Below are 23,365 nucleotides of genomic sequence, written 5' to 3' on the forward strand. Positions count from 1 at the left end.
TGACATGATATATCCAACCACAAACCCAGTATTTAGAACCATACAGGCATGTCTAAAACTTAAGTAAGTAACAATTATGTAATTATATCTTTCTAGTATCAGTTTTATTTGATGCCTTTCAGCACACATTCAGATTTGTCATTTGTCATCATCTTAGCACTGAGTGGTTTTTGTTGACATGTCTACATAGGAAGCATAATAAATTTTGTAAATTTTCCCAGGGGGCTCAGTCTTCATAACTAAAGAGACAGAAGTGTTAAAAATTACCTTAAGAGTAAAGCAAGGTTTTATTCCATTTGTGTAGTACCAATTTTAATTATTTCAGGAACGTCCCTTGACTTGTAATAAAGCAACATAGTAAATGTAAACTGCTTTGAGAATAAAGACTCTTACAGTCTTTTGAAAATAAGAAACTACATTTCAACTCAGTAGGCAATGTAGAATGTAGATTCCAAAATAACACAGTAGAATATTTTCTCACTGTATGATCAATATGCAGGGATGTTACAGGGTGGTTCACAAATATCTGTTTTCCTCTAATTCATGTTTGCTGGCAAAACACAAAATCATAATCTCAAAACTTACTTAAGCATTTAAAATTAATTAATAAATATTTATCTGTGGGGTAGTAATACAAAAAGGCAGCATTTACAGGAAGTGGTCATGGTTTTTTTACTATGCAATAGAACTAGGGAAACTTACAAGTTTTCAAGGACAATTGATCTGATTAATTATCAGATGGTAAACAAACAATCTGAAAGCAAACATATTTGATGAGAGAGGAACACGTGCAGAGCATGAATGGTTCTTTTGTCTGTCCTTGGTGTTATTTGAAAGGCACCAACATGGCACACTTAGCACTATGTAGATGTAATATGTGGACTATTTCTGCTTTCATCCTCCATAACACTTCTTACACCTAGCACAAAACTCCAGTTAGTGACTACAAAACAACATTTATCTAATAAAAATGTTCTATCATACAAAGATTTTGTGTGGCCAAATTTCATCCATTGTTTGAATGATCCAAACAGTATTATTATAGTTGATATGAATTAAATTGCATGGAATTCAATTTCCCATGGCATAACAGAGAATGATTTTCTGATTTTAATAATCAGAAATGTCACATTTTAATTATGGAAGAATTAAAACCCCCTCCTGAATATAAAAAGGGAATTGAGGACCTTGTATCTGATGAAGAAGCACTCAGGCTGGAAGCATCCATAGACCTTTGTAAGCTAGGGCTAATCTGGCTGCATGCTGTTGAAAGCTGATTCACTGAAGGTGAAAGAGGTCCCAGCTGTTGAACTGTCATGGGATTGCTGGTGACTATTGCATTGTTGCCACAGCTTTTTCCAATGGACTTGCCCTTGTGTCCATAATCAAGACCTCCTAAAATAAACATAGCAGGTTAGTATTTATCTCTCATGAACCCATGATGAGGCACAGAACTCACATTGTTGCATCCCATGATAAAAATCCCACATTTTTATCACATCACTTTGCAAACTCCAGAAAGTAATGGGAATCTTCAGATAAGGACAAAACACAGGATCAATACAAGAATTTTGGAAATTTCTCAAATAGCAATATCCTACAGGGGAATTAATAGATTATGCATGTGTAAAACATGTGCTGAAGTACACAAACTAAAGACCAGGCATGACAGAAAAACATCAGAAAAAACACCAGGTGAAAAGCCCTCAGATGAGGGACAGCTTTCTATGAAGAAGACAGGAAGAGAGAACCCAAGGAGGCTGCCAGAACAGCACCGTGCCCTGAGTCCTACCAAACCCTGAAGCTGCAATTGTTGCAAGCCCTTGCATCGTTCCTGCCACTACTGAAGCATAAAGCAAGGAGACCACCGATATGCATGTAGACTGCAGTGCTGGCTGAGTAGTTTCACTAGCTGGAGAGAGTTACAGCTGGAACCCTCATTCCTCAGAGGTCTAAGTAGAGGAAATTGAGCTGAATCAAACTGAGAAGCATTCTGGTCTTTCTTTAAAAGCCACAGTCTGCTCTTAATCACTGCTGCCATGACCCAGCCGATAGCTATTACACAGTAGCACAAAAGATAGCTGGCAACTGGGACATACCTTCAAAATGCCCAGTGTTCTTTTCGTTGTGATTTAGATCACAGATGGTAGTCTACAAGATTGCCTCCATTAAACCACATTGAGATTAGAAAGTTAAAATGTAGGTCATAATATGGAAGTTGTTGACAACTAGCAAATTCTCATCACAGCTGAAAATTAATAACTAGACAATTCACATTTCTAGCTGCTTCTCTGTTCAGAATACTCCACAAAGTAGGATAGCAACATCAGGACAAACAGTGAAAAGTATTTCTATGTAACCCATTTTCCTAAATTAAATCTACTTTTGATATGGGCATGCAACTCATACAACTTCTTCTCCAGGTTCTTCAGATCTGTTGCAGACTGCAGAGAGAAGTACATTAAGGTATTAATGGCTCTCCCAGTCAAAGGAAGAAAATCCAAATCCTTCAATTCCCTCCAGATCAAATAGTTCCAAGAACAAATATGTAAAGAGAATTCCTGACTCTGCACTCAACTCCACTGTGGACACCACAACAAAGCATCTAAGCTCTTGCAGGATTACTGTCTGTTCCCACTACAGATGTTCAATTAAATCAAAAGAAATAGAGAAGGTATTTTAATTTATTTCCCGTGAGGCAGGAAAGTACATATTTTGAACTCAATAAAGCTGAATCAATGTGCTTCTCAGCAGTTGATTTTATAACATTACAGAGAATTAAATTGGAACCTGTAGCAAATATTAGGGAAAAATAGTAAGTTGCCTCTGATAATAACATGAGCACTACTCCTCTTAGCAAAAAGCTGGATGGGGTGAAATAAATTTACAAGCTCCATCTACACTATAAAAAATACCTAATACAACATAATATGCCTATATGTATGTGTGTATCTTAAATGCTCAGTGAGATATTTTTTAGAAAAATGCCTTTAGTATGTAGAACCAAAAGTATTCTGCACCAAATTATATAAAAGAGAAGTCACTGTAACGATGTAGGAAACTCAGCTGGGTTCGACACTGAAATACAGTTATAATGCTCGGAGAGTGCATATATATATACATACTTACATGTGTGTGTGTGCATATATCTATATAGATATATAGATATATAGCTATTATGCATGGAATACTTAATAATACATCAACCTACTATTTAGCATTAAGAAAACGTACCAAATACATACTGATCCTTTCCTGGATGATGCCATTAACACCTTCACTTAAAGGTCACTTTAAATAAATTTCAGTAGTAACAATAATGTCTGCTCTATCATATCAGGAAATCAAGGAGTATGCATTTGTCAGATTTCCATACGTCATCTCAAATAATCTGCAACAATACAGTGAAATTACTATTTACTCATTCCTAAATTTGACATGCTTGAATCTTATATGTCAGGAAAAAAAACAAATCCCAGCAGAAAAACAGAAAAGGAAGTAGTGCCAGATCAGTGCTATTAAATACAGAAAGTTGCGTCCTCAATGCATCCTGGTTTCCCTTTCAATTACAGTGTCTGCTAATATTATCTGTGTATAAACAGTACCTCAGGGATGCCAAAAGAAGGTAAGAAAATTTGCTATGTTATGGTAAGTATGATGAGAAAAAAATTACCTGGTTGCTAGCCATTGAAAGGAAAACATGAGAAATTAAGTACTTTGGAGACACTATATTACTCGAACGATAAACTTAAGTTATGCAAGACTGAAGTCTTCATGAACGTTTGTCTGGACCTTTCTCTTATATGGAAACAGAAGCAAAAGGTTTTCTTCTTTTTACCATTGACAAACATTTGCTCTTGTGACAAAAAATTACAATTCTTCCCCTGAAAAGAAGGCAGGGCGGATTATCATGGAAAAATAAATCATCAGCTCCCACCACTAAAAGAGACTGAAAAGTAAAAGGCTGCTGTTGTGAAAAGCAGTCATAACATTTCATCAGCTACTTCATATAGGCATAAATGTGTCAAAAGACTATCATTAATACCTTGTTCATGCCCTGCAGGTCACTGAACAATATCAATTTGATCTGAATTAAGCAGCAGCATAGAATCCCATCTATGTTGAACGAAGTCTGAGTACAAGATTGGAAACATATGCTGACTTCAAGCCCTCTACAAAAGTACAGACCACATCTGAACTAGCATAAAGTTAAACAGGTGCAACCTGGACCTAGCCTGCCATGAGCCTGCTGCTGAAAGCCAAGCTATCAGAATGTGTGTTCAAAAGCTCTGGATAAATGTCAGAATAACTATGTCCAGCAACAGCATTTGGCATCACACACCCAGAATGCCAGAGGAGCCCTCAGACCAGGTTTCCTGTATCATTGTCCTGAAGCCTGGAAACGTCAGGACAGTAAAATGACAACCAGAAATTCCTCAATGCCTTGAATCCACGTCAGCTGAGATAAACAGGAAATTCTCAGAAGGATACAAGTAGGTTTAAATGACACTGTAGAAAAGAAAAATATGTAAGCCAATATTTTAAATAAGCAAAAGAAGTAATTTCTTTTCTTTTATACTAGGATATAGATCAGGAAACAGTCCAATAAAGCTAACAACTAAGGAGGTGGAATCAGTTCTGCAGTTGCTCATTGTAAGAGTTACAGCTGACCAGAGCAGGTGCTTATTCTAAATAAACATAATAACACATAAATCAAAACTGCTCCTTATCAACATATAAGAGTAATAGTTAACAAGTAGAAACAGTAAAAAAAAATTCTGGAAATATTTTAATCCATTCACTTCCTCAGTCATTAGGCTGCCTATTTTCCCAGTTTATTCTCTGTAGTTGGTTAACAGCTAAGCTTCACTCAACCTTGAAATGCAAAATTATTTCACTGCAATCTTCTGAAGAACGTCCAAAGAATGCAGAAAAATACAACTACTTTAGATAGAAAGAATTTTAGATGAGATTTTCTTGATTTATGTAATTCTCCTATTTTTTGGAGGAAGAGTCCAATATGAAATCAGTTTCACTTAAAAAACATTTTATTTTATCAGATATTGACTGAAAATCAACCAATTTCTTTGTCTGCTTCTTCATGTTAAGAGCAATAATTCGTTAATTCTCAGGTTAAAAAATGAAACTACTACACCAAACCTATGAAAATGAAAACTATGCTTTCCATATATAAATCATGATCAATAAAAATATACAAAAGAAAAACCAGTTTTAACTATCAAGTGTTCTGAAACACACTACATACATATCAAATATGTAACACCAGATCAAATTCAAACATCTCTTTGATTAATAAATTCTCTAATTACTGAACTAATCACTATGAAACAAAGCTACTAAAGTGATCTGAAAACCTGTGTCTTGTTACTTACTGTTAGAACAACAGCTAGAAATAAAAGAATTACAAGAGAGCAAAAGCTAATTTTCCTAGGGGGTTTTCTGTGTACACATACACAGAAAATGTACACGTTAAGCGCTTTGGAAGTGGTTAGTTTTAATGTTTCCCATGTATTGGGCTTCCACACTTGTAGGTGTGGACTCTCTATTCACCAAAATGGGGAGAAAAGGGCACAAGCAAAAAAGAACATTGTAAGACCACAAATACAGAAGAGGACAGAGACCAAAGGAATAAGGCAGATTGTGTGAATGTATTCTTAACATAGATTGAACTCACCAACTCACCAAAGCTGTTTGAAAACACATTTGGCCTTTTTTCACAACACATTTTATTCTCTGGATGTTGCAGCCTCCAGTTACTAAATGCATTTTTACTGTATGTCACCATATCTGCAGGGCTGTTGACATCCTATTTGGAGGGGGTGGGGGCTTCCACAGTGGCTGGTAACTCAAAAAACTCAAATGTTTGCATAGGAGACATGGTTCCCAATGGTAATATCGTAGTCCCTCTCACCTTGAGTCTGCTGCAGTTTTCAGGCTTCCCCTGCACCAATTTCAGTTATATTATTAAAGACTGCTAGAGAGCTAGCACTTGTCCCTTTGCCCTTAAACTAAATGGTCACATTTCTATTGTTTCTACAACCACCTAAGAGTCTATTGCACAACAACTATGTAGACAGAGACACTAGCTGCAGGGCAGTGGATATCAGACTCCTTTGAACCTTCTTTAAGTGTGTTAAACTGAAGCTTCAAAGGGGTCCAAATATATTTTTAAAAGGCAGACTAGGGGGAATATTGTCATTTGCCTCTATGACTATATGAGCAAATAAAATATTTGCTGATTTGGAAATCTGGGCTTCTTCAAACTGGCATCATACTCTAAGTCCAAATTCTTTTGGAAGACCTTGAAATTTCTAGGTGAACTAGACAAAAGCACAGTCACAAATTTATTAGGTATGAGCTTTTTTTTTTTTTTTTTATAGCATGCAAGCTGGAGTTTTTCAGAGTACAAGTAAATTATTAAACTATGACTCAAAAAGTTGCTGAATTATCATTTGTGTTGCAAGTCTTACAAAATTTTATAGTTTCTCAACTACAATACGCCACTACATGCTAATGAAACAGTGATTCTTATTATTTATTATCTTTAAAAACAAAAAAAAAAACAAAAAAATTTCAAAGATTTGAAGTTGGAGAGAAAATCCTGAAATTAAGATCCTAAAAGCTCACTGTTTTTAATATTATGGTTATGGTCATAGCTTATGGTTTTCTTAACACATTCAACAACGACATTTAGTAACAAATTTTCTCCAAATCCTCTGGCAGTGTCCACTCTGAACCCTGAGTTAGACACACCATTAATCTGACTAGTACTGGATATACCCATGTTCTTCACTGTTTACAGAGACCTAATCTTTACAACCAATAAAAATAATCTCAAGAAAATACTGTAAACAGAATTATAAGATGGCATGGTATTAAGAGACAGTACTGTCTATGTACTTTAAAGATTCTTCATGCTTTGAATCTTGTAAAGGTAGTTTTTTCACTATCAGAGTGTATTTGGTAAATTGACTTGCATTAATTTACAATGTTATTTGCAATCTTGGTATGAAGTAATCAAGCATGTACTTTCAGCAACTCTACTGAGAGACAAAAGAGACTGACAAAGTAAAATGAAAAACAATATCTCCCTTCAACTGGAACCAAGGTAAAAAATTATCCAGAACCAACCAGTGAAAACAATACCTCACAGGTGATTAACTTAGCTGGTTTAGAGCAGACAGCAATGAGATCACCTACTTCTAGGGAACACTTTAACCACTAAATTTAAACAAATGAAAACAGTGGTCTTGTAATGACTAAACTAAGAATATATTATGAAACAGTCAGGTTCAGGAAACTTCCAGGAAAGAACAGACACAGTAAAACAAAGATTTTTCAATTAGATATACAGGCATCTGTAATATCTCATACTAATTTTGAATCCACTTCATCTATATCAGGAAGACCTATCACTTACTAAAAAGTTATTTAGAAAGCTACTTTGTTTTTTTTATTTTGCATAAAATGTAAAACTTTATTAGTTAACTAGTGTACACACAAATTAATGTTTAACTGAACTAAAATATAAATGTTTTAGCTGCAATGGGTAACTCCCTATTTGTTATCAGCAACATTAGATGACTTATGCTTTTGTCCTTATTAGGCTAGTATGGAATGTGCTTTTCTGTTGCAGAAAACTTACAGCTTTACAACTTCGCTTTGTGCTACTATTTTTCCATAGTATTAGTAACCAGTTTCTATTTATAAAACTTAGCCTGACTATTTAGTTTGTATTTCTGAAATATTAATACATTGTGCAAGCCTCATAATCAAATAACTGATAAAAATCAAGAGAAACTCCACTAAAAATGCAATATATTAATATAATGGTGAATACTATCAGGTGAAAAAACTTGTTTCCTGTTTTAAGTTTCAGAGTTGGCCAGCTTCTTAGAATATTACTACAATACAGACAAAGAGAAAAGTATTATTAAAATCAAAATGGAAATTAACAGGTGTTTAAAAGAACAGATGATAATTGTATTGGAATTAGAGATAATAAGAGATAATACCTTCCAGCTGCAGTGCCACTGGGTAATTACTGCCTGAATCTGACTTAAATAAACACAGAGCATATATCAGTATGTATGTGAGAGCACACACTAGAATTTCAGTTACATGTGGCATTACTTGGGAAGCAAATAAAAAAATATATTTTTAAAACTTCTTCATATATTGTGAATTATAAGACTCAAATGAAATCAACAGGGGAATCCTTTGCCCAGCATTTTAACAGCATTGCAGTCATCTGCAAAATAAATTAATTTATTCAAGCAATTTTGTTGGAATACTTTTTTGATACCATCTGATTGCAATGCAGTCATCTATGGAGGGGCAAAAAGAAAACACTCTAGAAAAAATAATTCCCTGTACTAAGTAATACTTCATCTGCCACAACAACTTCTAGCACTGTTCAACTTTCACTGCACATCTGTGCTTTTCTTCATGTTAGAAATACAGTCTTGGAATATTTTCCATTAATTCCTGATTTTCTTTTCCCTCACTTTTAGTTAAAACATGCTCAGATAAGTTCTGTTATCTAAATGCTCTTAGTGTTTTTGAAAATACAACATAGGAGCTTTACTATCTGTAACTCTGAGCACATGTAGATCCATTACTCTAAAGACCTTATCATTCCACGTATCAAAGTAAATCTGCACAGCTGTGTACCCTCTGTTCAGACAGTAATTTCTGATTTCTTGCTGTATTCACTGACTGTTGTCTATCTTCCTGGTTGCACACCTTATACATGTTTCTCCTGTCAGCCTGCCTGCACGGGCAGTGATGGGGAGAAGACCATTTCCTTCCTCCAGGCCGCAGGAAAAGGGAAGACCCTCTGCCTCCTTTACTCACTTATAAAAGGGGATGCAGCAGAGCACCAAGAGTAAGAGGACAGATTCTCAGCAGATGAAGCCTGCCTTAACTCCAGTGCTCTCTGACAACATCCTCCAAGCAAAACCTGCTGCCTTCTGCGCAGAAGGCCTGAGCAGAGGAGAGAAGAGCAAGAAGATTGCTTTCTACCTCCAGCCTGGGTCAGGCCTCACTCTTTGCCACATAATACATCAGTGCCAGACTGTGCTGCATGTCATGTTCCAGTAATAGCATGAGTTCAGCAAAAAAAGCATGCAATAAAGGTGTTGTTTAATGTTAAACTCTAATACCACGTGATGCTCCCTTTCTAAATCTCCACAGATAATCCAAGGCATTTGACTGTTCTTTCTTAGAAAAACATCTTTCCCTCTCTAAGAGACCATAACATACAAGAAAAAGGAAAAGGAAAAGGAAAAGGAAAAGGAAAAGGAAAAGGAAAAGAAAAAGAAAAAGAAAAAGAAAAAGAAAAAGAAAAAGAAAAAGAAAAAGAAAAAGAAAAAGAAAAAGAAAAAGAAAAAGAAAAAGAAAAAGAAAAAGAAAAAGAAAAAGAAAAAGAAAAAGAAAAAGAAAAAGAAAAAGAAAAAGAAAAAGAAAAAGAAAAAGAAAAAGAAAAAGAAAAAACCAATCTGTTTAATAGTGATACCCATTCAAAACAGGTGATAAATGCTAACACAGAAAGAACTTCAGAAACTGCAGTATCAGGAATCTAAGCAACTTGCAGTCACATTCAGTACGTTTTTGTTTCCCAGATAAAGTCAACTGTTCAAGGACACTATTTTTCAAACAGTATTGTCCCTGATATTCTGAACAACACTTTTTTTTCTTTCCTCACACTAAAAAAAAGATACTGTTTAAGGTTGTTTCTCCTAAAAGGTAAGAATGTTATCCTAGTTGTCAGTTTAATCAGGCAGAAATAACAAGCATACAGCCCACATAATGTACATATTCTAAGAGGCTTTACATTCAGTTAATCAGTTTAACTATTGCTTTCATGGTTCATTTAAGTCTTTCGTGCTTCATTAAATATCAATATATTTTATCATCTCAGAAAAACTTCTCAGTAAAAATACAATTGTATTTTCAAGTGATAATCTTCTTAACTAATATATATGTTTCAAGCATGTCTATCAGATGCCAGCAAAGTCTGAATTGCTACGGTAGCAGTATCTCAAACCATTATACAAATTTCTTTCCCCATATACAACAGAAACAAAAGTACTTCATCAAGAAAAAAAAATTATTTTGAGACATCTTATTTTCATTATTAAAAAAGTTCTCACACTGATCTTTTGCTGTTCCACCTTCACAGCAATCAGCTCAAACATACCCTGGATTCAGTAATTGTAACTACCTTGCCAAAAGTCCTCAATTCAGAAAGTCAGAAAATAATGTCCTTAAGGAAGCATAAAGACCAATGAAACTAATAGTTGTAAGTATGTAGAAACCAAAAGCCAAGTGCAACTCATAAAACAAACTCCTGTGGTTAAGAGAACATCTGTCCCACCAGAAAGGTTTACTTACTTACGCATAGTATGAATTTTCTCAATTCAGGATATAAGAATAAGTCAGAGCTATTTGGAAGAACATTTTCTAGACTGTGAAATTAGTCCTTACAAGTCCACCTGCAATTGCACACCACAAATTCTCTGGAAATTTCTACTACTATCTTCACATGCAATCTCATTCTATGAAATATACAGCCAGTAAGGTACATTGCAATAACAGAACGACAGTGGTTCTTATTATTCAAACTGACTTTTAGAGGAGGCTACTATCACCATCATCATGGTCCAAACAAAACCCTCTACTTCTCTTGCCACCTTAGTTCTTCATGTCAATGAGAGGCAAATCCTGGGAAAATTATACAAACAGACAGAAGTATTTAAAATCTAAATTGGCACAACATGCTTCCACTCCTCTCAAAGCTTTAGACATTTTTCTTTCAATTTTATTCTTTATTCCTTATTCTTTTCATCAGCCCAAGCCATACTAATGAATCAGAGTTTCCCAGGTCTTTTGTTGTTGTGATCAAAAAGAAAAGACCAAAATGAAAGCTTGTTTCATCTTTTTAAAATGAGTCCATCTACCTTCCACAAAGCCAGACTAATAAGAGGGAGGATTAAGGCCAATTGAATGGCTTAGGCCCCTAAATACCAGTCCTGCTCCTGCCCTGTCATCCTTGCCAAAATTTATTTGCAAAGAATGACGTCTTAACCACAGCTATTACTTTGCGAAGAGAAGGCTGCCGTGTTGGCAGGGTTTGGCAGCCAATGTTGGCTCCTGACTAAGGTCTGAGGTAAGGACACAGGAAACCACAGTGGTATCCCAATGCAATGGTGTCTGCAAGGGCCATCTGAAGGGCGGAAAGAAGTGCTCACAGACAAAGGCATAAAAAAGGCAAGTGTTTGCGTGCTCTGCTGAGCTGAGTACCTTTGTTCAAGGGTAGAAACTCACACAAATGTCCTGATGGACACTGAAATCTTTTCAGGAAGCTGGTCAACCCAACTGGGTATCTCTCCTCCATACCTCTAAAAAAAAATCGAGTGGTACCCATCTTCATATTTGTTTGAGAGAGAGAATGTGCTAAATAGGTAAGAGTAAAATATTCAAACTGGATCATGTGATTTTTGAGGACATCATCCTAATGAATGTCAGTGATGTTAAATTCACAAGTACATAAGTAATTTTTTACAAACAGAACCTGGCCTAATGAGCTGCTTATGTAATTTTTTAAACTTCCGTCATATGCAAGCGTTCATTTATTCTCCATATAATTTAACATGTGTTTTTTTTAGTATTCTGGTGTGATTTTCATTAAATTGCAGGGATTTTATTCCTCACAACTCAAGGACTGCAATCCCCTGAAGTCAATGTGAATGGGATACAAATCTCATACAGTCAGCTGTCAATGTATCCAATAATGCTGAAATTGACACTCTATTCTACAGTTCATTAAATTCTATGTTAAAAAACATGTTTGCTTTTGAAGTACTTACAATGCATACTGCAGGCTAAAAATGAAAAGCAAAGTCTATTCCACTTCCAAAAGGCTACGGAAGACTAAATCCGGTCAACAGAGAAGACTTTAAGTCCTTATAATTGAAGAAAAGGCAATAACCAAAACAATTTATATAGTACTTTATCCTTTATATAACTAGCTTCTTTGCTTCAAGAAGCATTCAAGAATCAAGTCTGCAAGGGCAGGCTGAGTGAAGAAAGAGTATGTATTTGCAATCTGGTTTTGCAAGAGTTTTCAGTGAGAGCCCAGATGTTGTCAGTTGCTGGCTGACAGATGCCCACACAGCTGGTCTCTCCCCCTGTACCCACAGAAACATGTATAAGGTGTGCAACCAGGAAGATAGACAACAGTCCAGCGAACACAGCAAGAAATCAGAAATTACTGTCTGAACAGAGGGTACACAGCTGTGCAGATTTACTTTGATACATAGAATGATAAGGTCATTAGAGTAATGGATCTACATGTGCTCAGAGTTACAGATAGTAAAGCTCCTATGTGGTATTTTCAAAAGCACTAAGAGCATTCAGAAAACAGAAGTAATCTGAGCATGTTTTAATTAAAAGCGAGGGAAAAGAAAATCAGGAATTAATGGAAAATAGCACAGATAGCACTGAAGAATAAAAGATGGGAAAAGCTCGTGAGTCAAGATAAGGTCAGTTTAATAAAAAAGTTTAAAAATTCATGCTGATGCAAAGCAAAATAAGATATGTATTCATTACTTCCTATCAGCAGGCAGGTGTCCAGCCACTTCCTCAGTCTGTGTAGCAGTTGCTCAGTAAGATAAATACCATCACCACTAATGCCCTTACATCTTCCTCCTTTCTCTCTGCTTTCGTAACTGAGCACATCATACAGTATGGAACATCCCTTTGGTCAGCCAGGGTCAGGTGTCTTGGCTGTGTTCCCTCCCAGCCTTTTGCACACCCCCTTCCTAGTGGCCTTTTTCTCAGTAGGGTCATGGATAGAAAACCTTGACGCTGTGCAAACACTGCTTACCAAGAACCAAAACACTGGTGTGTTATCACTGGTTTGTTATCAAGACTGTCTGGTCAAAAATGCAAACCCCAGCACTGTATGGACTGTTACAAAAAAAGTTAACTACATCCAGACAGATGCAGTATACTTCCTGTAGAAAAACCCAACTAAATGTTAGGAGACTCCTCTGGAAAAGTAAAAATACATGGGGAACCAGTTCAGTAGGTTAAGGACGATAAGCACTTCCCAGGGAAACTCCAGACTTCTGGCATCACTGCAGAATTCAAATTTACTTCTAAAAGCATTGTCATTTTGAAATGAGAAATGTTTTCTCATTGTGATTTTAGTTTAAAATTTGTGAGAAAAAGGAAAATTAAACATTGAATAGGTATGAAACATTCAACATTCTATGGAAATAACGTAGTTGAGGATTTCACAAGGGTTAAATTTTTGGGAAAGAAAGTAATTTGATTTAAAACCAGGGATGTCTTACTGGTTTCAGAAAACAGCAAGAATATGAATACTTTAATACTTTGAATATTAATACTTTAATTTCACTCACTCTGAATAATTAAAAACCAATTTCTGTTTTCATCACATAAAGATTGTTGCTCTTTTTATCAGCAGGTATTCTTTTAAAAGGATGTTTTGGCCTTAGAAACTCAAGAAATGAGGAAATCCTGAAGGCTCGGCTAAAGATAAGTCATTAGTACTTTTTCTTCTATATATGTATGCCGTAGGTGTTGAAACACGCTTACGTGATTAAAGAATGTGATTTTGTTTCACGTCCATTTTTAGTCATGCTCAGCTATAATACCTACTGAGAGCCAATGACATCATTACTGGAGCAGCTATTTGTTATGTGAGGTTGATTGTGTTGCATTTCTGCTTATGGAATAAGATTTTTAAAGGAAACTACATTTCTTAAATTAATAACTCATAAACAGGTGTTTTTAAAGTTTGAAGTTTTCATGACTACATCTTTATTTCCTCCATGTTTTCTACTCCTCTAATCCTGTTATGTTCATTACAAAATTTTTAAGTAGACTGCCACCTTGTCCTTCAAAAGGCTGCCGCTAACGGACAGGAAAAGCCATCAATATTTTGAAGGTTATCTATGGGCTAAAGAGGGCTGCTTCACTGAACATATTACACAAATCTTCTCCCACTCTTATTCTATTTGTTTATCAATATCCTGGACAAAGGGATTGAATGCAACTTCAGCAAAAGTGCTGATGATATGAAACCAAGGGGAATGGCTGATAGACCTCAAGGCTGTGCTGCCATTCCATGGGACCTTGATAGGCTGAGAATTCGGCACAGAGAACCAAGTTCAACACAGGCAAGTGTAGGGTCTTACCAAGTACCAGTAACAGGCTGACCACAAACTGGCAGTACCCTTGAAGACTTGGAGAACCCACCATATCCTGGGGTGCACTAGGAAGAGCATGGCCAGCAAGTGCTATCACAGGGAGGTGATCCTGTCCCTCTAGTCAGCCTTAGTGAGGCCACAGGTCAGTACAAGACAGACAAGAAGAGGGTGCAGCAGAGGCCACGAAGATTATGAGGAGACTGGAACATCCCTCTTATGAGGAGAGACCCAGGAGCTGGGTCTATTTACTCTGGAGAAGACAGAGCGGATCTCATCAATACACATAAATATCTCAAAGGAAGGTGCTAAGAGGATGGTGCCAGACTCTTTTCAGTGGTGCACATGACAGGATGGCCATAAACTAAAACACAACAAGTTCCACCTCAACATGAACAGGCTGCCCAGGGAGGTTTTGGAGTCTCCTGCTCTGGAGATATTCAAAACTCAGCTGGATGTGTTTCTGTGACACTTGCTTTGGATGTCCCTGCCTTAGCATAGGTATTGGACTTAATGATCTCCCTAAAAGACCCCTTCTACGCCTGAAAATTCTGTGATTCTGTGTTCTTTGTGATATTAGTTTGAAAAACTACACTGCGGTTGGCCAAAAGGACAAACAACCCAACAGCCTGACCAGGTGAAGTAATGTAAATATTTGGAATAGGCTACCTCACATTAGTAAAGGTGCGTAAATTCTTAATTTATGGGACTGGATCACAGCTGTGATCAGAATAAACCTAGAAGTTTCAATTAAATAATGCAAATCTCAGTAACCACATCCAAGTTTTCTATTTTAAAGAAACAATAAAAGTCCCTTTACCAGGAGTAGTTTTGTTAGGACCATAATTTAACCCCTGGTTTCTAGTTTCCAAGTCTTTAAAAATAATTTCTTTCTCTATGAATTATTGAAAGAAAGAAATCTTAGTCAAGTTATAACATGCTGAGTAGTCGTGAAAAAAAAAAATTAGTTTATTATCATTATATTCAATGTTCAAACCCCTTGCAAGTGATTCCAATATCTAATTTAAGAGACTAATTTTGGAGATCTGTGGGTAAAGAACTATTCAAATAATTCAGTTTGACCATTAATGAATTATAGGTTAGGATACAGGGAAGGAATCCACAGGAGCAATCATGTGGAAAGAAACGGCTCATGACTGCTATTTATTCCTGTTTTTCTCAGCACTTTTTCTTTTTTTTTAGTCCAATCAATGTGGGTTTTTTTCTTTCTGGTTCAATATACTACAAAGCTTTTTAAGTCTTCTCAGAGACTGAGGAATTCACAATTTTCTTGAGCCAGCATCCTTATAACTGAACATAAAAATAAATATGAAATAAAGATCACCAAAAAAAAATTGTTATTTTTTGCACAGAATTGATGTCAGGATATTTGCTATATGACTGTACAAAAGCAGGCTAATTGCTTGAGCTCATTAAGGATCATTTTTATTAGTCAGGAAGAGGAATATATATTTCTTGTATTCTTAAATAGTCCCAATTCTACTCAGAAATCAACATCTATAAAAAACAAATTTACTTTTATAAAAATCAGCTGTGAGGAAAAAAAGTTAAAGATCACTCTAAACATACTCTTCCCCACATTAAAACCTTAGGTTGTAAGTATACCTAAAAATAAATAATTTTACGCAGGTTTTTTTTCCTTTGAAGTTTTTCCTGAGTTACTTATTACACATAAAAGGAGTGATAGAAGGCACTGCATGCCTCAAATGGTGTTAGTGACTTGGCATTTATCAGCATTTTTTAACCACAGAGCTAATTTTTTAAACACAGAGTAAATGTACTCATGTATATTTTCTTTTCACAGTCAAGCCAAGGGGGACTGGCAAGGGTACTGAGAAGACCCTGCTTGTCCTCCACCCCCAAAATCAAGGACACAGTTCTTGTTTATCAGCTGGTGATATAAGAATACCAAGGGTGTTTCAGCTACCCTCTGCAGTGCAAGAATCCAGCTAGATGTTACCACAATGCCTGCAACAGCAGGGAACTTGCTTAGTCCAGCTCCCAGCCTCCAGCTGCTTGTTGCAGCAGCACCACATTTAGTCCCCACCTCTAATTCTGTAAATGTAAAGGGAGACTTTCAAAAAGTGCCAGCAAACCTTCTAATTCACCTACACCAATTAAGATCTCAGGATCAGACAAAGTGTAACCACTTCTGAAGGCTTAACATCAAGGAATACCAGACTGAAACAGCATTTCTTCAGTCAGGGCACAGCAACCAGACACACTCCAAGGCTGACCCTACAGTGTTGGTCTTGAAAAAGGCAGACAACAGTGAAGTAAGAGTAAAGAAAATAAAGTAAATCAGAACGGCATCTGCCTAGTGCAACCTGTGAACTCCAAGGCACAATACTTCCCAGGTCTCTCCTTCAGGAAGAACAGCTTTGCAAAACTTCTCAAGTAACCTGAATGTCATTTACACAGATTTGGTCCTTGGTGTTCCACTTGGCTTGTAGCAAGGCAATTAGCAGCATAGTCCCTTTGTCCAGCTGGTAGAATTATACTATGGTTAAGTAAACATGGGGCATGTACACTTTGTTCTCCCTCTTCCTCCCACAGGTATCCCTTCACACACTTTCAGCTCTGACACACAATTTCAATTAGTATCGGTTTTACCAAAAGTCAAAGGCAAAGTAACGAAATCCGCATCAACAAAACACATTACCTTCGAGAAGACTTCAGTTATTCACATGGCAGAGATTGCACACTGCAGCTATACCTGCTCTGTATGTATGCCTTTCTGTAGCTGTGTGTAAACTATGTATTTTTAATGTGACAACACTGTTGCTTATCATGACTGCTGTGATAGTAGCTCTTCCTCGCTCAATAAAGAAATTGGAGACTGAGAGGAGATTTGAACACTGCTTCAAAAAGTCTAAAAATAGGAGGTAGCAATGATTGGGAAATAATTAGAGCACAACAAGGATGATGGAAGATAGACTAGAAACAAAACCACAATCAGAGAGCAGAAAAGCAAAAGTCACACTTTTTGAGGCCACCTGCCTTATCTGAGTTCACTGCCTCTGTTAAAGGACTACTTGCCCAAAAGTGCTTCTAATATGCACTATCAGTTTGGGGAAATGACAAGGATGACAACCTTCACATTCAATTAAAGGCTTAAAGCAAAGGATTAGGTTATAAAATTTTGAATTGGACTCAGTAGCATGTTGAAAATGTTTATCAACATTCATAAACAGGGTCCATTTCAGACAAAAAGACACATACATAAGGCAAGTTACAGGAATGGGAGAGGTATGACTACAAGCACTATGCAGATATTAAAACACTTCTTTAATTTGCAGTTGTAAGTTTTTGTGCCTTAACAGTCACAGATTTTGACACAGTATTAGCAACTATTAGTGAGAAGGCAGCAAAACTAGAGTTAAGGGAAAGAAATAGTAGTTTTCCACAAAAGGTAATAGACATTATTACAATGCAGATATTTCCTTTCACGTGCAGTTGGCTGGGATTTTTTTTTCATGTATAGGGGAAAATATGGCATCATGTCCTACTGCAATATAAAAAGGCAGCTGATGTGGTTTTTTGTTTCCATGGTGAGACTGTTGTCACAAGCACAGAACAGTAATCAGCAGTCACTAATTTTCTGGCTACAGTATTTGATTCATTTGTACATAGGAATAAAGGACATTTGCATCTCACATTTTGAATTTGTGCTGCACAAATAAAGGCATGTAAAATTAGGATATGTGCATATACTAGTATGTAAATAGATAACATGCAGAAATACTGTAAATAGAATGCTCACCAGGAAAATGGATGGGAACAGACTCTAAGAAGAAAAACCTGAACCTTATACTGCATTAGCATCAGCAACTGATTAATTTGAATTAAGTCATCTGAACATCAGACTGCACCTTTCACAAACAAGTATGAATGACTGAAAATACTGATGCTCAGTGTTTTCTTTTAATAATTCAAAACATCTTTTAAAATGTTTGCAGTCATAAATAAGATGCTTTGTTAATACTTTAACAACTTGTTTTGCCTTTTCTAGAACAATTCAAGGCTTTTGGGAAATTTACAAAAGCCAGCTAGACAAAAAGTCCTATGTATCATTTTTTATTATCTTTCAAAGATACTATTAATCTGTAAGTGATTTATTTTTGGCAGTTTTTAATCCAAACTCAATTGGCTTCCTTTTAACACTATTTTACCATATTAATTTCAACAAAATCTGTTCCATGTGGAATTCCATATTACAGGATTTAATTATAATTAAATAAATCAGTTTAAACATTTAGAATACAATACACATTTTTCTTCTATACGTTCAACACTTCCACAGAAACAGTCGGTATCAGCATTGTTTTCCATTACATTCTACAGAACTCCAGCATTTTCTAATAAAACTTCTATCACTCCTCCACAAATGCTAAAAATAAACAGCTCCAGCAAGTTGAAACTTTCATTAAAGTTTTCAACTTCACCTTTTGACAAAGAGAAGGTGTTATAATCTGAAAGAAATTGTTCTTCCAGCTTCACAGGCCTACCACCTCTCTCAATGGAAGAGGTTAATTTTAAAAATCTTTTGATTAAAAAAGAAACTAATGATAGAGACAGAGAACTCTCAGGCAGAATTATCTGATAATAATAATGTAAAAATTCCTGTTCTCATGGCCAACAGAGGTCACAGATGTGTAGAAAGTACCTCCCAGATTGTATTTTCAAAACTCTCTGAGCGAACACTGGAGCTTATCTTCCCACTCTCAAGGCCCCATGGATAGGCATTTTTTCTCCTCAGTACAGTTTTCAAGTACCACAGTCATCAATGTTTGCAAGAGTCTTCTACAGAATTCACACAAGGATCCTTTTCCTTTTACTAAGAGGAAGACTTTTACACTACATTTTAGGTTTGAAGGCTTCAGCCATTTGTCTTTTAAATATTTAAAATAATTATTTTCCCTTAAAAAATGATAGTGCACAATGACAAGAAAATATACAAGTCTAAATAAGTCTTTTGAATATTAAGACCAAAATGAAAACAGACTTGCAAACCCCACAGAAGAACTGAAGAAAATCACAAGCTATGCTTGATTCAAGAGTAGTGATGGTAAGTAACTATATCTGTATTTGAATTACAATTTCTAACTCCAATCCTGGTTGCCCTATGTATTCTGACATTTTCATCTCCTGTGGTCCAGATGATGTCCCTTTAATTCCACTACCCCTTAACTTTATACAGTTTAGTCTTTAGAAGGCAAAATGTTTCCAGTATCTGTTTCCTGTATCAGATAATATTTACATCTGTCAAAGGCAAAATTTTAAATTAATATCTATTCAGACTTTTCATATTAGACTCTTCACTGGACTAGGGGAGTTTGGTGTTTTCCCACACTGCACCAAAGCCCCGCACTGTCTGCCAGCAAGAACTCTATATATATATAGACCATATATATATATATGCTCTATATAGACCATGTATATATACATATATATACAGCATTTATGAATAAACATTTTTATTTCCCTTCTTACTGCTTTTACTCTTTTTTATGTTGTCTCTACTTAACATCTAGCTCTAGTCCCTTTTCTAGTTATGTTATCTATCCTAATTTTGTAACAGCTTAATTTAGAAAAATTATACAGGGCTTGGCATATCTGTTTTATAAAGGCCAACCAGCATTCTCCATCAGCATTAGCAACTGTTACCTTCACTAGCACCTGGAGAACTGGATCAGACATTGCATGGAGATTCCATTTTCAAAACCTTCTTAGTACTATTTAGTAGAGCTAAACCAGATATGGACCACAGACAAAGAAAATCTCCTAAATTTAATGATTTACATTTTCCGTATTATCTTCAATCAATAGGAAAAGGAGAGAACATTTTGGGGCTTTGGGGCGAAGTGACTTTGAAACTTGCCTTTCCAGTTGACATTTGCCATTTTCAGTCTGCCAGCTCCTAATACTTGGCAGTGATTTTTTAGCCATGCTGAAAATTTTAATCTACTGGTTCTTTTTAATCTACTATGTTTATTCTACTGTTAAATATTTTAGTAATCAAATTTTCAATTTTCAATTCTGTAAAGTCCTTTTACTAAATAGGTAGGAATCACCCAAAAAATATTTGTAAAGGCAGAAAGACCTGGATTCTCCTGCAAATGATAGCAGTTCCTGCAGGGAAACTGCAGGAAAAGAGCATTATCCCACTTATATATGGGGATATATATAATGGGGATATAATATCGCCCATTATAAAGGCTTATAATATGCCTAAATATGGCTTCTTTAGTAGGAGAGAGATTTTAATCTGATGGAGCTTATTTCCCTGCAGATGAGATACAGACCGGATAGAAGTAGTAAAGTACATTTTCTATTTTCAATTGGTTTGTTTGAATTTAGAGAAAAACGGGATAGGCACTGAAAGGAAGTAAAAATGGAAAAGCATGTGATTACCAGGGGTAAGATTGATCCCGGGGCCTTTGGGGTCCAACCCAGCTAGCTCTAGACCCCCGGTCCCTCTCAATCTCACAAGGACAAAAGCAAAAGACTGGAGGCACTCTTTCCTCTCAGGACGATAGTCCCACTTTATTGTGGAACCATTCTAGGGAAGTCCAAGGGAAGCAAAGAGAGGAAAAGAAATAGAGAGTCTTGCCGTGGGAGATTTTAAACCCAGGGGAAGGGGAGCGGAGGAGAAGGGCCACAGCCAATGGAATACAAGTGATGGGAGGGTGAGGGGAGGGAGTAACTTGGGGAGCCACCACCACTGGGGCTTTGGAAGAGAGAGAGGGGAAACGGTGTGAGGAAGAAACCATGTGATACAAACCACTTTGTGCAACATAAAAGCAACCCAGTGCAAATTCCAATCACCCAGTGCAAAACAACAACTAAATAAATTATTTAGTACAATACAACAACCGGGTATACCAGGTACTGCATCCATTCACAATTGTTTAAATATATTTTCTTCTTCCTATTCATCCCAATTAAATTTACTAACTTTTAAGGGTAAATTTCACTAAAAAATGAACAGTACCAAGGTAGAGTCAGACAAAGCAACCTTTTCTGAACACAAAGAAAAGCCTTCAGAAAGAAAATAACATTTTACCCTATCAAGTTACCCTCAAAGCCACAGGAAGCTCTGTAGAACAATTCTGACAATTCAGATAAGTTAATCAACGTGCAAAGAAATCCCTTACTAGAGCCCAAATATGAATTTCTGGGTGCACCGTTGTTTTCAGCAGGAATTTGGCTGAAGCATGATTCATCATCATTTTAGGGGACTAAATTCATCAGGCTTTTGGGCACATTTGGAAGGGGAAAGTAGAGAGGGAAAGCCAGAGCTTGCTCACTATTGCACACATGGGTCAGCCAGGACACCAGTACTTCTCGCTGGCTGAAGTTCAACCATGCCAAGCACCAACAGAAGATTTGTGCCCTGGAGATGCTGCTTGGACAAAACAGGCCTACCATGTGAACACTTCCAGGGAAACCTGTCAGGTCAAAATTCTCTCCAGAGATTTTGGAAGGGAAATGCTATGCAGCACCTGTTTTGTTGTAATAATTAAAGCTGGGAAAGGCATGTCTCTTCTACTGACCTCTCAGCTTGGTACTCTCCTCACTAAGCAGAAAAACATGAGGAGCCGGTGGCCTCTGCTCATTAAAGCATAATAATCCACTATAGACAGGCTCTCCTCTCATCATTTGAAACCTCTAAAAAAGTGTCATGATTTAACTTCAGCAAGCAACTAACCCCCCACACAGCCACCACGCTAATAATGTGTCAAATGGTTAGACTAAACAGGGATAGACTTCTCTAAAAAGCCCAGGAAAAAACACTTAAACCACTGATTTTTATCAACTATATAGTGTCTGTAGAATTGACTACATGAAACCTCAATGAAATGAGATTTTTATCTCAAGTTCCATTTCATATATTTAGAGCTGTAACCAGAGATTATTGCCTGAACATGTGGTTTGTTTGCTTGGAGTTTTTTTGGTGGTTTTTTGTTTTTGGGGTTTTTTTGGGTTTTTGGGGGTTTTTTTGGTTGTTTTTTTTTTTTTTTTCCACAAGGGCCTATGTATTCAGCTGTGTCACAAGACTGAGGCAAAGGGCTCACAAAAGAAAAAAGCACATTTCCTACTCCGGCCCCAAACCCTCCTGTATTTCATGCGAGATGTGTTCTTTACATCGCCTTCTGGGGGAACATCTGGTCCCCCACATTCTGCAGAGATTATTGAGCCGATTTCTGACTTCTGGAAAAATTCAACACCTAATCAACTTCAACAGCACGTGTGGCCCAGTGACACCTAAACCATTCTGAATCTCTCTACAACAAATGTCTATGAAACAACAGAAAGCCATGCTTGTGTCAAAAGCAGAATTTAACAAACATTGGTACAAAATGGCAGTATTTGACTTAGCCCCACAAATATGACAGTTAAATACATACCTTTATTACTGTATTTCATGCCTGCTGCACCTTCTACTACACTCAGCACATATTGAGCTGGTATCTCAAATCTGCTGAAAAAATGGTGCATACCCTTACCACTAGCAGTGAAATAAAGTATAAGGTAACACGCCTGCAAACACCTCAGTGGCCTGAGAGGAAATTTAGCCTGGAAGGTATAAAAGGAACAGAAACATGGATAAAGGGACATATGCAAGCTGTTTATAGTCCAGTCAGAAACATGTCAGGTACATGTTAAGCAGGTTATTGTCCAAGCAAAGACAAAGTTCAAACATGGAACTCCTTGCAGGAGTGTTCCATGCATTTATAGCTGTATGAGTTCCCTGAAAGTAAATTAAAAATAACTGCATTTTATGTATAGAATAGATGCCAGAAGAGCAGCTTCTCTTCTCATTGTTTTCTGTGGCTGAGTGGTAGGACAGAGCAGTTAAACCAAAGCAAACATTGGATTTTCTTCCTGTTCAGCACCATCTAACAGGTCTGAAGCAGTAGGGGCCAAATAAAAGAAACACATCACCATGGTGAAGGTCATGTTACAGTACTGCTAGGAAAGGCAATATGGTTCTGGAAGAACACAATAGAAATATGCCAAAACACAAAATAAACTGCAAAATTTAGTATTTGCACACTTCCATACTGAAGTGTGTATGGGAC

General features: G+C 36.5%; 1 protein-coding gene across 1 annotated transcript in view; it reads right to left on the reverse strand.

The window, feature by feature from the left end:
* GLIS3 (GLIS family zinc finger 3) overlaps window positions 1-23,365 on the reverse strand; it is a 140,113-nt gene that overhangs the window by 109,388 nt on the left and 7,360 nt on the right. Inside the window, 2 exon segments of the mRNA XM_041711224.2 lie at window positions 1,188-1,395; window positions 3,781-3,792. Of these exon segments, the coding sequence (XP_041567158.2) occupies window positions 1,188-1,395; window positions 3,781-3,792 (220 nt within the window).

The sequence above is a fragment of the Taeniopygia guttata genome, chromosome Z (genome assembly GCF_048771995.1).
Source record: "Taeniopygia guttata chromosome Z, bTaeGut7.mat, whole genome shotgun sequence".
Taxonomy (NCBI): Eukaryota; Metazoa; Chordata; class Aves; order Passeriformes; family Estrildidae; genus Taeniopygia; species Taeniopygia guttata.